The sequence below is a fragment of the Dromaius novaehollandiae genome, chromosome 10 (assembly GCF_036370855.1).
Source record: "Dromaius novaehollandiae isolate bDroNov1 chromosome 10, bDroNov1.hap1, whole genome shotgun sequence".
In the NCBI taxonomy this organism is placed as follows: Eukaryota; Metazoa; Chordata; class Aves; order Casuariiformes; family Dromaiidae; genus Dromaius; species Dromaius novaehollandiae.
In genome coordinates, this window is record NC_088107.1 from 17,954,327 (window position 1) to 17,968,090 (window position 13,764).

The 13,764-nt window shown below is 36.4% G+C and overlaps 1 protein-coding gene across 4 annotated transcripts in view; it reads right to left on the reverse strand.

Annotated features, from left to right (window-relative positions):
• LRRC49 (leucine rich repeat containing 49) overlaps positions 1 to 13,764 on the reverse strand; it is a 61,352-nt gene that overhangs the window by 42,333 nt on the left and 5,255 nt on the right. For all 4 annotated transcript variants that reach the window (XM_064517466.1, XM_026113373.2, XM_064517467.1 and 1 more), the window contains exons 5-6: positions 12,818 to 13,021; positions 7,819 to 7,885 (exon numbers count right to left, since the gene is read on the reverse strand). In XM_064517466.1, the coding sequence (XP_064373536.1) occupies positions 7,819 to 7,885; positions 12,818 to 13,021 (271 nt within the window). The remainder of the gene's footprint in view (positions 1 to 7,818; positions 7,886 to 12,817; positions 13,022 to 13,764) is intronic.

Sequence of the window (13,764 nt, forward strand, 5' to 3'; positions counted from 1 at the left end):
TTAGAAGACAGAATACATTCTAATATAACTCTACCTAAAATAAAAAGTCTTTAAAGGGATTTATATAGAACATACAGCATTTATTACTTTGTTACAGGAAAAAATCAAGCTAACAATTAGAGTCCTCTGCACAGGCTACCCAGTGTGTGTGGAAGTACATTATTTAAAAACTGAATGTTAATCTAAAGTCATGTTACTTTTAAGTTATAAAGACCAGATGTAGCTATCAGATAATAAACTCTCTTAGCCTTAAAACAAAATATTAGTAAATACTGTTCTGTAAAGCTCATTTTGTAGAGTATTTTTAATAGAGACTTATCTCTTTGTTTCTTACCCTGATCCTGAAAATTGAATTAAAGACAGTAACTTGAATTCCAAATAATTATGCTATTTATTGCTAGTTTAACAGATAAGATATGAAAGTATTGTCACTATATCTCTTGTTTAAACAGCACTTTTTCTTAAAAGCTGCTTCACCAGAACCTTCTATTATTGCACATCAAATTCACAGGAAGGTAGAGTGAGTGGCCCTATACTGAAACCCTGCTATACAACCAAATCTCTCAATCCTCCTTAGAATGACAGTGCTGTACAGCATCGCAAAGCAAGTCTGACACTATAATTAAACATAATTAAAATTTGAATTGTAGTACATTACGTATACAATACACACAATCACGTGCAAGGTCTCTGAAGAAAGCAATGCTGTACTATTATCCATTTATCTGTATTACTGTTAATAATAGAGGTTTTACATAGAAATTAAAATTAATGTTATTAGGATGTTGTATCTTCTTACAAATTTTAATGGGCAGCATTAAAATTAAGCTGCTTACTAAATCATGTAGTAAAACCAGGAAAAAATGACAACAAAGGAATTGATTCCTTTTTGGTCAAGTACAATCATTAAGTGCAATATTTTACTGGGCATTACACAGATTTTTTTTTTTTTTTTTGAACCTTCTTATGAACTGTTATTATGTGAAAGGGTTTTCTTTTAGAAATAAGACATTTAAGGGGTTTTCTTTTAGAAATAAGACATTTAAAGGTTTGATTTGGAACACCACCACCAAAAAATATTGAACAAGGTTTTGCATTTAAGCATTTTAGAATACTACATCTTGATGTTTTAAAGCACATTCAGTTCGCCATTACAGTCCTCACTGGGGGAGGAGGAAGAGGGACAGACAGGACACAGAGTTCAGAACAAACTGTATTTAGCCAAGATATCCTGTACCCAAATAAATCAAAATATTTTCCAAAAAGCAAACAACATTTTACTCCTTTTATTTCTCCTCCCCTCCAAGCTCTTGGAAACATTCCAGTCTTACAAGCTTCACCCGGTCTATGGAACTGATTTACATCTGAAATGGGGAAGGAAAGAGACTAAGAATAAAAAAGGAATCTAGCTTTCCTCTAAACTGCTACAGCTCCACAAATATTAACATAAGAAAAGTCTTTCTAGCTAGGGTTTAGCAGTATTTTTGAAGAATTTGAAAATTCTATTCTATTATTCTAAGTATTTACATTGTGTCTGTTAACAGTGACTGCTGAAATATCTTATGCAGAGCTACTGTGCATCATGAAACACTTTTTTTCAGTTTAATGCATTTTAAGTAACTCTAATACAATTTGTACACAGGTTTAATTTTTTTTTTTTTAACTGTTGAGTGATCCTCTAGAATCAGAGGCAACATATAAAAGATATTGTACATTATAGGTTCTAATCCCAATAAATTTAAAGTGATTACAAGAACCTTAGAGTATTTCTTTAGTGAATTACATTACTGAAATAAGGATGAAAACTATTTGGTCAGATATTATGCTGTAGATATTACATATAAAATATTTTAATATTTTATCGTGAATAAGATGTCCTATAACAGCTACAAAACTGTAAAGGAAAAAAGGGGGGGGAGAATTAAATGACAATACTTATTTCTTGCCAGATATGTGAGTACCTTCAACATGCTCAAAAAGGATTGTGGAATATCACATTCACTGAAGAGCCACTCTGGCAGAATAACTTGCAGGAGTCAAGAAGACTTACTGTTTCTCTCTAAACCTACTACACTAAATTATAAGTTTCATTTAACGATATCAGAGAAGCCAAACTATAGAAAAAAGACTACAGAGAGACTCTGTTCTGCATCATATCTCAGTTACAAGCAGTAATACTACTGCAGCAGTTTGTTTTGTAGTGTAGTAGCAATAGTACTGTTGTCAGGCAACATCATTCATACTATAACATTTCAGTTAGATGACAAAATGTATGTCAAGTATTCTTGTATATGTTGGGATCCATCCTAGGGACTGCATTCACAATGGCCTCATTAAGGAGGCTTCACTTAACCTAAAGGAGAAATTAAAAAAAAAAAAAAAAAAAAAAAAAAAAGGAAAAGACTCCCCTCACTATATCATCTAATAGAATCCAGTAACACGAAATCACCGTCTGGTGATTTCATCTGTCTCTCCCCCTTGAGTACAGAGAGAGGCTGATGAGGTTAGAGCCACTGAATTTAAGTCAGCTTTTGGTAACATTTCACCCTCTTGTATTTCAAGTAAACTAATCTTCCAACAACTCTACTGTGCTAAAGACTGCTCGCCTGATATTCTTCCTAGAGAAGTCAGTCTCTTAATGGGAGAGAATGATGTGTGCTCATTAACTAAAGTGTGGCAATTTGAAAAGGTAAGAAACCCAGTCAAGACAAAGCTGCTGTATAGAAAGACAAAATGCCTTAAAATAGAATACTGTTCTAATATGTAGGAGAATATGAATCACATAGGACAACTGTATAAAAATAACAGACAAATCAACCAGTTTGAAGAAAACTCAACTGCAGTATTTTTCAACAAATAAATCACTAAAATATTCTATAAAATGACATGCGATCGACCTTTACTCTAAAGCAGTAAGAGAACCGACGAATAGAAGCCTTCAGTGTATGCGCCACAGGAAGTGCACTGAAGATCAACAGATTTCTTACATAATTCCATCAAATGTGTGGGATTTATGAACACCAAAACCACAGGAACACTGCTATCCTAACCTCAAATACAGACTGTCATTCAGTGAGTACTGTAATAGGATGTTGTTTCAGTGCACTACAGTTCGATCTACTGCCACAGAAGTCTTCATGCAATAAAGAGGTTTTTTGTGGCTTTAGTAAGTGGGATTTTTGCAATAGAGAATTATTTGTCACTTCACTAGTACCCTCAAAATAATTCTTCTCTACTTTCTTTTTTTGGTCTCTTATTTCCGTAAACAGGGGAAATAGCTAACTAAAAGACAGTGATTTCAGGCTAAAGCCACCCTCACCTCAGAATCAGAGAATCACAGAACAGTCAAGGTTGGAAGGCACCTCTGGAGATCATCTGCTCCAGGCCCAGACTCCACAACCTGCCTGTTTAGGTTTGACCACCTGATGGTAATAGTTTTCTTATGTTTAAACAAGTTTCCTACACATTGCCTCTTATCCTTTCACTGGACACCACTGAGGGGAGTGCAGCCCCATCTTCATTACTGCCCCCAGCCAGGTGTTAATAAACATTGATTAGATCCCCTGAGCCTTCTCTTCTCCGGGCTAAACAGTCCCAGCGCTCTCAGCCTCTCTTCCTGGAGCATGAGATGCTCCAGTCCCTCCAACCTCTTTCTGGCCCCTCATTGCACTCCCTCCAGTAAATCCATGTCTGTCTTGCACTGGGGAGCCCAGACCTGGACACAGCACTGCTGGTATGGCTTCGCCAGCGCTCAGCAGAGAGGCAAGATCACCTCTCTCAGCCTGCTCACAACACTCTTCCTAACGTGGGCCACAATGATGTTTGGCCACCTTTGCCACGAGGGCACACTGCTGGCTCCTGTTCAACTTCTTGTCCCCATACGCTTTAATGCAAAGCTGCTTTTCAGCTGGTCATCTTCCAGCCTGTAGTGGTGCATAAGGTCATTCCTCCCCAAATGCAGAACTTTGCTTTGAAATTCATGAGCTTTTTATTTACCCATTGCTCCAGCCTGCAGCTGAATCGCAGCACAACCATCTGGTGCATCAACCACCTCTCCCAGTTTTGTATCCCCTGCAAACTTCCTCGGGGTACACTGTCCCCCTGTCCAGCTCATCGATTAAAACAAATGGCATCAGCCCCTGCGGCAGGTTACTAGTAAACGGGCCTGCAGATGGGCTTCGTGCCACTGATCACAGCCTTTTCAGCCTAGCAGTTCAGGCAGGCAGCTTTCAATCCACATCACTGCCCACTTTTCTAGTCTGTATTTCATCACTGCTTCTATGAGGATGTTATAGGAGACAGTGTCAAAAGCCTTGCTAAAAACCAAGATAAACAACATTGCTCTCCACTCATCCACTAAGCTAGTCATGTAGTTATAGAAGGCTATCAGGGTGGTGAGGCATGATTTCCCCTTCATAAATCCATGCTGACTACACTCCCAGTCACCCTCTTGTCCTTAACACGTTTGGAAAGGCTTTCAGAGATTAGTTGCTCCATCAGCTTCCCAGGGATTGAGGTGAGGCTGACTTGTTCCTCAGGATCTGACATATATTCATTTATATGACATCCATGTCTTAGGCCAATTACAATCTATACAGCAATTATACTGTTGAGCAGATAACACTCAAAAAAAATTACATCTAAATTTTAGCTCATCAAAACCATTCTTAAAGGAATCCATTTACTTCTTCCTGGAGAGTTCAGTATCAACCCCTGCCCCTGGGGAATTTTAACTACAATGACAATTTCTGTAATACAATTTAAAAAAAACTTTTTTGTATTTATGAAAAAAATAGTTTGTAATCAGGACAACCAAAAAATAACATATGCAAGCCTGAACAATGCCTTTTACAGTACGAATTTTACACTGTGGCCCAAGAATATATTAAGAAAATCCTAAAAATAGTCCTGGTAACAAGATACAGATGATGTCAAAGACAGCTCTTTTCTAGAAAAAAGCCCTAAAGCTGGATCAAGAATACAAGTTTCCCATGCCATATCATTAAATAATTTACATACAAAGACATGTTTCTTGTAGATGTGAGAAAACAAAGACAAAAGTGCCATGAAAATATCTGTAGCTCATGAGAAAGAGTATGACTGAAAAGATGGTAGCATTAACCAAAACAGTGTTTCAGTGACTGAAAATTTTTTTGAGAAACTGAAAATGCTGTGCAGAAGAACTATCAAATAGTCAGACAGCACATACAAATCATATTAGAATGGCAGCCAAAGGCATTTCTGTACAGCAAAGTGAATTTCAGTATGTTTATTCTTTCATAATTATGTTACTTTCATAGTTATGAGAAAAAAAAAAAACAGGAGTGATGCACACCACAAAAGTGCAGTTAAGTCTTTTACTTGGAATGCAGAACCATCCCCAGCAAGGAAAACTGCTGCTTGCCCCTGATTTCAAGTTGCAAAACTGATGAGATATATTGTAGATTTTTAAACCTTCCTCCAAGAATTAGGAACAGGATAATACCATAAGCAATGTAACAAACCAGATGTATCAAGAGCTTGCTAAGATACAGGAAGTCCTGTTTGCTATTATTTTTCATCATGAGTGACAAGTAGGATATTCTGTTTCTGCATTCCTGATTGCCATTAATCCCTACTGAACTCGAGGAAAAAAAAATATATATATATACACATGTTAGCTACAAGACATGGTATCAACAGAACACGGCATCAACAGAACACTGACTAGAATCAGACATTTTGAACCATACCCCAACACTTCATTTTTAATTCCACTGATCTGTTGTTTTAACTGCTACACTCTGGAACACCTGAATGCATCTTTTGATGTTCTCAAATCCAATTCTGTAGTTGAAATGAATTCTTGAGAAAATGTGTGATTTGGGAGAGATACAGTTTAAAATAGAAGGCTGCCCAAGTAAAGGTTCCATGAACCTCAATCTCCAGTTAAAAGGCACATAGCCACTCTATTATTAATGAGAACAAAAAACAGACTTGAAAACAATACAGTGGGCTGATACACTCTTAAATAGCGTCTCAAACTCACTACTTCATTCTTCATTATGCATTCAAAAAAACTAAACATGTACGACAGACTGGTATTTCAAAGTCATTAATTCCTCAACCAAAAAAGAGTTTGAAAGTCAAAATTTGCCTAGCCCTAAGTTGGAAAGGAACAAAAAGATATAGCTCATTAATGGAAGAGAAGTTCAGAGTCTTCATTTGATCTACTCCATGAAAAATACACTGAGCTTACAAAAAACAAAACACAAAAACAAAAAGCCCAGAAAACTAAACATCCCATTTTCAGATGCTTTGCATGGACATTTGACTCAAACTTACTAAAGAAAAGCACTTATGCTCCAGAAGTTTAAGACTGCACTCCTGATACAAGTTAATTTGTGATATTCTCTGGTCCAAGGTTGGCCTACAGTCATGGAGCTGATCTAACAGCAGCTGGTTGCACGCTCCTAATGAAGTTCTAATTAATTTAAAAGCTGCTGTACAAACTTCAGGAAAAGGTCTACTTTCGAACATTTGAAAAAGTTGAGTATCATTTACGTTTTATTTCCACTGGTGATTCTTCCACTTTGCTATAAAAGTGTGCTGACAGTTTTTTTCCCCAGCAATACTTAAGAGTACTGACTTAAGTGAAAATGTCAAGATGACATATGTGTAATTGCTTAGACAAAAATGCCTGCACACATCTGCATGCCTAATCTGTAAGAAACCATATAAAAACTTACAGTGGCAATAAGGTGAGGATTATAACTACACATCCACAAACATTTCAGCCATCCTAAAAAGTAGCCCCTCCAAGACTCTAGTGGCAATGTCACTCTATTCCTATAATGCATCTGTCAGTACTGCACAACATGCATACTACTAGATTAATTATGTTATTCACAGAAGCCACAAAATTATCACAGATGACAATAGCTGATTATAGTGTTATTTGGGGCAGGGGAGAGGGGTTTATAGCATTCCCACTCCCCACTGTCGAGCAGTAATGTAATAAAGAACATAACACATCAGTAAGAAGTCAGAACTGTCAAAGCAGGAATCCAGAAAATTCACACATTGGCTTTATACAGTCACAATAACCATATGTTGTTTTAAACAGCTCAACCATGGAACATTTTGTATTCCATGTGTTTTAAATTTATTTTATAAAAGAACACTATCTGGTTTACCCTTATTTACTTTAAGCTGCTTCTGACATATCCGTTAAACGGTAATTTTTCTCCCATATATACTTCAGCTGAAACTTCATGCATCATGCAGATAAGCTATTTAGAATACACACACGTGACTGCATCGTCTCAACTTGGAAAAACTCAATAGAACTTAAGTCACTTAAGTCAGTTCAGAAGCCTGAATGAATCAAGAGCTTGGATACGTTCTTTTTCCTGTAGGAATCTGTAAAGGATTTACAGATATTTAACGGATGTTGTTTTGTAAGATCATCAAGAGCAGAAAGAATTCAAAAAAAGTGAGCTTAAATTTGTCCATGAGTGACCATACTATTTTAACTATATCACAACTACTTAAGTTAGATGATTATTCTATAGGTCTACCTGAATGAATGCTCTTATACTTGGTTATTTCAGCATTTTAGTTGCTGTAACTTTCTGAAAGTCAAAATGCTGGAAATACAACAGACTGGATACCAGGATTCAAAATAACACCATACCACCTATGATTAATTTACTGATTTCTGTGAACTCAACTGTTACAAATTTCACTAGCAGTTCCCCTTCAAAAAGCAACAGTTTAGACATGATGCATTGTGTCTCTTACTATGCAAGCAGTTTAAACAAATTTATGGCACTGTACCTGATTTCCATGAAGATCTAAAACATCAAGGTTTTTTAGGTTCTCCAGATTTGAGATTTTCTTTAATCTGAAACATGTAAATGATGATAAAAAGTGTTTTTGTTATATTAAAAAATAGCTTTGATTTTCCAACTAAAAAAGTCTAGCTTTTTATGTATGCCTACGAAGAGTACCTAAAAGAATAATAAAGTTCTCAACCATCTAAAATGAATAAACAAATGAGCGTGCCTTAGGCGCCTGTCTTCTTTTCTGACTGTCAAAAATACAACATAGTAGCAGCATGCACTTCCCTCTTCTATGAAAGAAAGGGAAGTAATACTTGCACCATTAGAAAGCAAAATAAATCTATCCAAGTAACAAGAAATATTATTACTGAAAAGCAGCTAATACCAAACCAGTTTGAAGAAAGATTATAGTGACACGGACTCTTCAGAGTTTGCTAGAACAACTGGAAATAAAGAACTGAAAAGCAATGGCCCTATCTAAATAACATGGATCTCTGAGTTTGGTAGTATTTCTTCTCCTCCTGTAAAACTTCAAAATCTTAGAGCTTTTCTATCCTGTCCTATTTGTAGAGATGACAAACCTAGGCTATTATATAGCCAACAGCATCATCTGCTGGCAGATATTACATGTCACATACACTACACATTTGTTTCAAGAATAAGCAAAAACAACACATAGTCCAAGCTGAAAATGAAGTCTTCGCTAGGAACCGTGTCTGACGTGTAATCATTTACCAATATGTCTCTTCATGGTTATCTAAAAACTATACTTCTGTATAAACAAAATATACTGCATATTATATTATGCAATATATGCCTATATATTGCAATATATAGTGCTACAATTTGGAACATAACTCTTTAAAGTAACTTAAAGTTACCATTCTCCTCCTCCCTCCAAATAATTTGCTATAAACAGAATTAAAATCTGTAAGTAAAATATTTAACAAAATGCTGTACTATTACAAGTTCTCAGTTTTGAACATAGGTTGAGTTAGGAAATATATTCTTGGTAATCTGCACATGAACTTCAGTTTATTTACTGGTTCTTCCTTTACTGAGTATAATCAAAATAGAGCAACTGAACAAATTCCGACCACAAACCTTCAACACATAAGCAATTCCACAGATACTTCCATTGAATTACTAGAATTAAAGGCTATAGGACTTGGCCTGTATTTTTAGAAAATAATGCAACTTGCCAGTTGCGTCTCCCAAAATAACAGAATCAATAAATAAGCAATAAAATCCATGATACACCTGCCTGACTCCCAGCTAAACAAATGAGGCAGGAAGTATCTTTTTTGGTCACAAAGAATCAATGAATGCTTTACTTCATGCAAATAGAGATTCCATCTATCACACAGAAATCTAAGAACAAGCATTTAATAGCCAACCAGGACAGAAGATTAGACAGAAACACCTGTATGACCTATATGTTTAATTAGGAAATACTTCAGAACTGTTGCTAAAACTTACATAAAAAAAGAAGTTTCTGAAGAATATTACAAGCAAAACTTGTGCAATTCTTCAACAGGATCCTCAACACTTACTAGATGAAAAACTGACAATACAGTTTTGTTACAAGACTTACAGCTGAGCTAAGAACCAGCTATGCTCAAAAGAGACTACCATGAAGTGTGGAGAAAAACAAAATTCTGCAGATTAGCTTTTGCTGGTAAGACAGAGAACTTCCCTTTGGATTAGTGTCTCATGTGAAAGACACACTGGGTTGAAAGAGAAACCCAGGCAGTGCTGGGGACCGGCTGGCTGGGTAACACCTCTACAAAAAGAGGCTTGGGGGTGCTAGCATGCAAGAAAAGGAACAGGAATTGGCAGGGCAATGAAGGCTGACGGTGTACTGGACTGTGCTCGCAAGAGCATAGCCAGCAGGTTAAGGAAAGGGTTTACTCTTCTCTGTTCAGCTCTCACGCGGCTGCATCTGGAGTAACCTTCCCAGGTCCGGTCATTCCCATCCCAGTACCAGACAGACCCGTGACACACTGGAGAGACCAGCAGAGGGAAGTTAAGGAGCACAGCACCGAGGCTGAGAACGCTAACAACAGATCGAATTGTTGCCTTCCACTATCTGAACTAAGGTAATAGAGAAGATGGGGCCAGATTCTTTCTGGAAGTGCACTGAATTATGAGAGGCAACACATCACACACAAAACTCAACTGGACAAGGCCCCAAGTGACCTGGTCTAAGGTACATGTCCTCTGACCAGAAGGTGCATTAGATGACCTCTAGAGGTCCCTTCTCCACCTAGCTTTATGATCTCACTTCTCAAAGTTTTTTTGAGACTAGTTCTATACAATTAGTAAGTCTTACCAGTTATTTCTATAAAACTAAATATAATTTAGGGAAGGGGGAAGGCAAATGACAAGCCAGAATAGTTTAGCTTCAGCCAATTTCAACAAGTGCACAAAAGTCTGAAAGGGCAGTAGCCAACAGCTGGTTTTGGCTCAATTTAAATATTGAAAGCATACACTACATAAAAGAACCACTAAGTCTATGTTCCTAAACACACACAGACATTGTATATTCATATATACATGTGTATATATTCATACATATTTTTCCCCAAACACATACTTGCCTCCTCCACAGAAATGTCATCCTCAAATACTTTAGCTAATCCTTATTATACATTCTGAAATAAAAATACACTACACTTCCCTAAAATATAATTAACAAAATATGATGTGAATGCAGTTTGCCCAAATTTGGAAATGTCTGTGGCAGGACTAAGTGTTGATTTTTAATTTCATATACAGCAACATAATTTTTATCTGAACACAGAGCAGAAGATTACATTTTGAATGATATACTTGCAATGAAATTAACATCCTACTGACATATATTATAATTGCTTTAAAAAAATACAAAAACTAATACTTTAAAATAATACATTTATTGCCTTTCTAGCTCTGTCATCTTGAGTCATTCTGTCACTTTGGATTCATGAACAAATTTCAAGAAGTCAGATTAATTTGTATCATATCTCTGAATGTCATAAAGAAAAGATATTCTAATTGGTGTACATAAAAACATATACCATTTCTGTATGTGTTAAGACCTGATGCTTGACAAGATAATGACTATCACTCCCAGCATGGGTTAAAAATTGGTTCCTTCCGATTTTTTCGGAGTTCTTTCAAACCACTAAGAGAAGCTGAGAGCAAGACAAATAAGACACCTGTTTTAATGAGTATTTCCATGGCAACTCCGTGGACTGGCGCCTGATGGCTTATCACCTAAGGCCATTCTATTTTCATTCCTTTCAACCTAAACTGATTCCAGTCTGTGGAGATTCCACCCTTGAAAAAGAAACCTTGTCACGGGATTGAACGAGATAAATCAATGTGAGCTGAAGGGAAAACAGGGCAAGCTAGCTTTAAGATTCATAAAGAAGCAGAAGAAAGAACAGAGTAAGAACCAGAAATTCCTGAAATTGATACCTAACAGGAAGGCATAAACAGGTAAGACAGAAGAGAGTCAATGAATATTTTGTATAAAAAGCATGCAAATTTTGCTTTAATTCTGTTAAAGAAAAATTAGGTGTTTACACTACTCAGAAGGAAATTCGCTAGTTAAAGAATCAATTTCTACAGTCTAATTCCTACAGTCTGCAGCTAGCACCTCATATTTTCTGACTCTAACTGAACAAAATAAGACCTGACAAATAAATAGAAGACCTGAGAGAGATTAATTTTAGTATCTCCAATAAGAACAGCCATGAACAGAAAGTAGTATTAGATAAATTGCTTGATACCTGCCATATGAGAGAGAAGTATCAATTGATCTAATTAGGGGTGAGGGGGAGGGAAGAAATCAAACGCCATGTTTCATTTTTAAAAAGGGTTAAACTCTGGCTTCATCTTAATGTTCTGATAAAATCATACAAAAACAGCTATGGAGCAGATCATACTGAAAAACTTAACTACACAATTCTAGAGGTATTTACTTCTCTTCAGACTTGCAGAAAAACAAGTAATGTAGTCTAGACCTAATTTGAAACACTGGTTATTCATAGGATGATTAGCAAAGTTTTATTCATTACTTTGGTGTAAGTCCCCTACATTTACACAAGAACTTCACTGAAATAATTATGATTAGTTTAGTTCTGTACAGTTTACAGTAGCATGCATGCAAACATCTTTAGCTCACCTTCCTTCCTACATTTTGAGAGTTACTTTATTTTCCTTATCTGCTTCTGTATGCTCCTATGCTTTCAACCGTTGCTCATTCTACCCAAGCAGTGGTACTTTGAGATTAGATCAACAGGCCATGGAGGGGGCTAACAGGTCCAATATGAGACCCTCCAGAGAAGCACAGGCAATCTTCAGATCCCCGAGATAGCTATGCCTGCTCCATATCTTTTCCACACTCTTTTCCTCCATGCTAGCCTAAACCTAAGGCTGGATATCTCTGATTATATCCTGAAGAAATTCCTTACAAAGCGTCATTACAACCTTAGACTTTTAAATAAACTTCATGTTGTATCATAAATTGACAGCATCTTAGACTTTAGCCTGGATATTTCAGAGGCTTTTTCAGGAAGTTTCATCCTATCTCTATCAGTAAGCTTTCTCTGTGCTGAGACAAATTCTGCGGGGGCCCAGTGCTAGCCTCAGCTCTCCTCTCCCCACTGATACTGTGGAAGCAAGATTTGTTCGATCAGCTTCAGAAGCTTAATTCCCCAAATACTGTATTGCCATGATGTTGCTCTTTTAGTTTATATTTTTACTTCCCTCACTTTGGACATTGATAAGTCTAAGCTGTCAGCCTCAAACAGGGCAACCACCATGCACAAATTCACTCTTCCATGCAAGTATGTGTCACCAGGATAGCAGCCTGAAGACCCCAGGTAAAATGAGTCATCTCACTGGTCTCACAGCCAATATTACAATCCAAAAACTCTGTAAATAATTGATACACCAATATTACACCACAAAGTAGGCTGCCCTAAGTTAGTTTTATTATTTTTTACCTGTTCTTCCCCAACAAAAGGACTCGTAGGGATCTTAGAGTTGAAAGCCCACTGATCTCCTCTATCTGATTATCATATAAATCTAAGAAAACAAGATGCTGCAGATTAGAAATATTCTGGATCCGAGTTATAAAGTTATGCTGAAAATTCAAAAGGCGAAGATGATCTTCCCCATCAATAATTGGGCACACTGTCAGTTTTTGCCTGGAGGGGAGAAGAAGAAAAACAACACACAACCTTAAATAACAAATCAGTAATCCACCCTTCATGTTACTCACTCTGACTGAAATGAAAAAAGTACATTGTCTTAATTAAGGTAATTAAGTTTGCTAACTCCATTTTAAACAATCGTAGGATGCAGCAATGACTCTTTAATATAAGAATATTTGCACCAAAATGTAGTAGAAATGCTTTCAGAATTTTCAGAATGCTTGTTCTTAATCAGAGATTTGCTTGTTACATAGAAATCTTGCACAATAACCATCAGTTCAAAAGTTTCATGTTGTGACCACACTATAAAATTTCAATAGATACAAGCTGTCAAGGTTTTATCAGAAACCACATAAGCCACCTGTTTAGATTAGAATTCAAGGTGTGCTACATCTACATAGTTTTCTTTGGTTTATAGAACTTTACATTTAGACTACAAATACATGAAACAGTAAGTGTTAATATGCAGAGTAAAAAAATACAGGAAGCAATACTAAAAATGGTTATTCCCATCTTAGGACTACCTCCAGACTACCTCAGTCCTACTGAGCTCGCACAACTCTTTGGACTACGTAAACCTTAAAAAGAAAAAAAAAAAAAAAAAACTCACCAGCTCTCCTCCTCAAATCAAAAAGCTCTGTCTTTACAATTAAATGCGTCTTTCAGATAACCAGGGCCAAAAAAGTTAATTCATCAGACTAGAACTAGATATACATTAAGCTCTGATTTTCCATAGA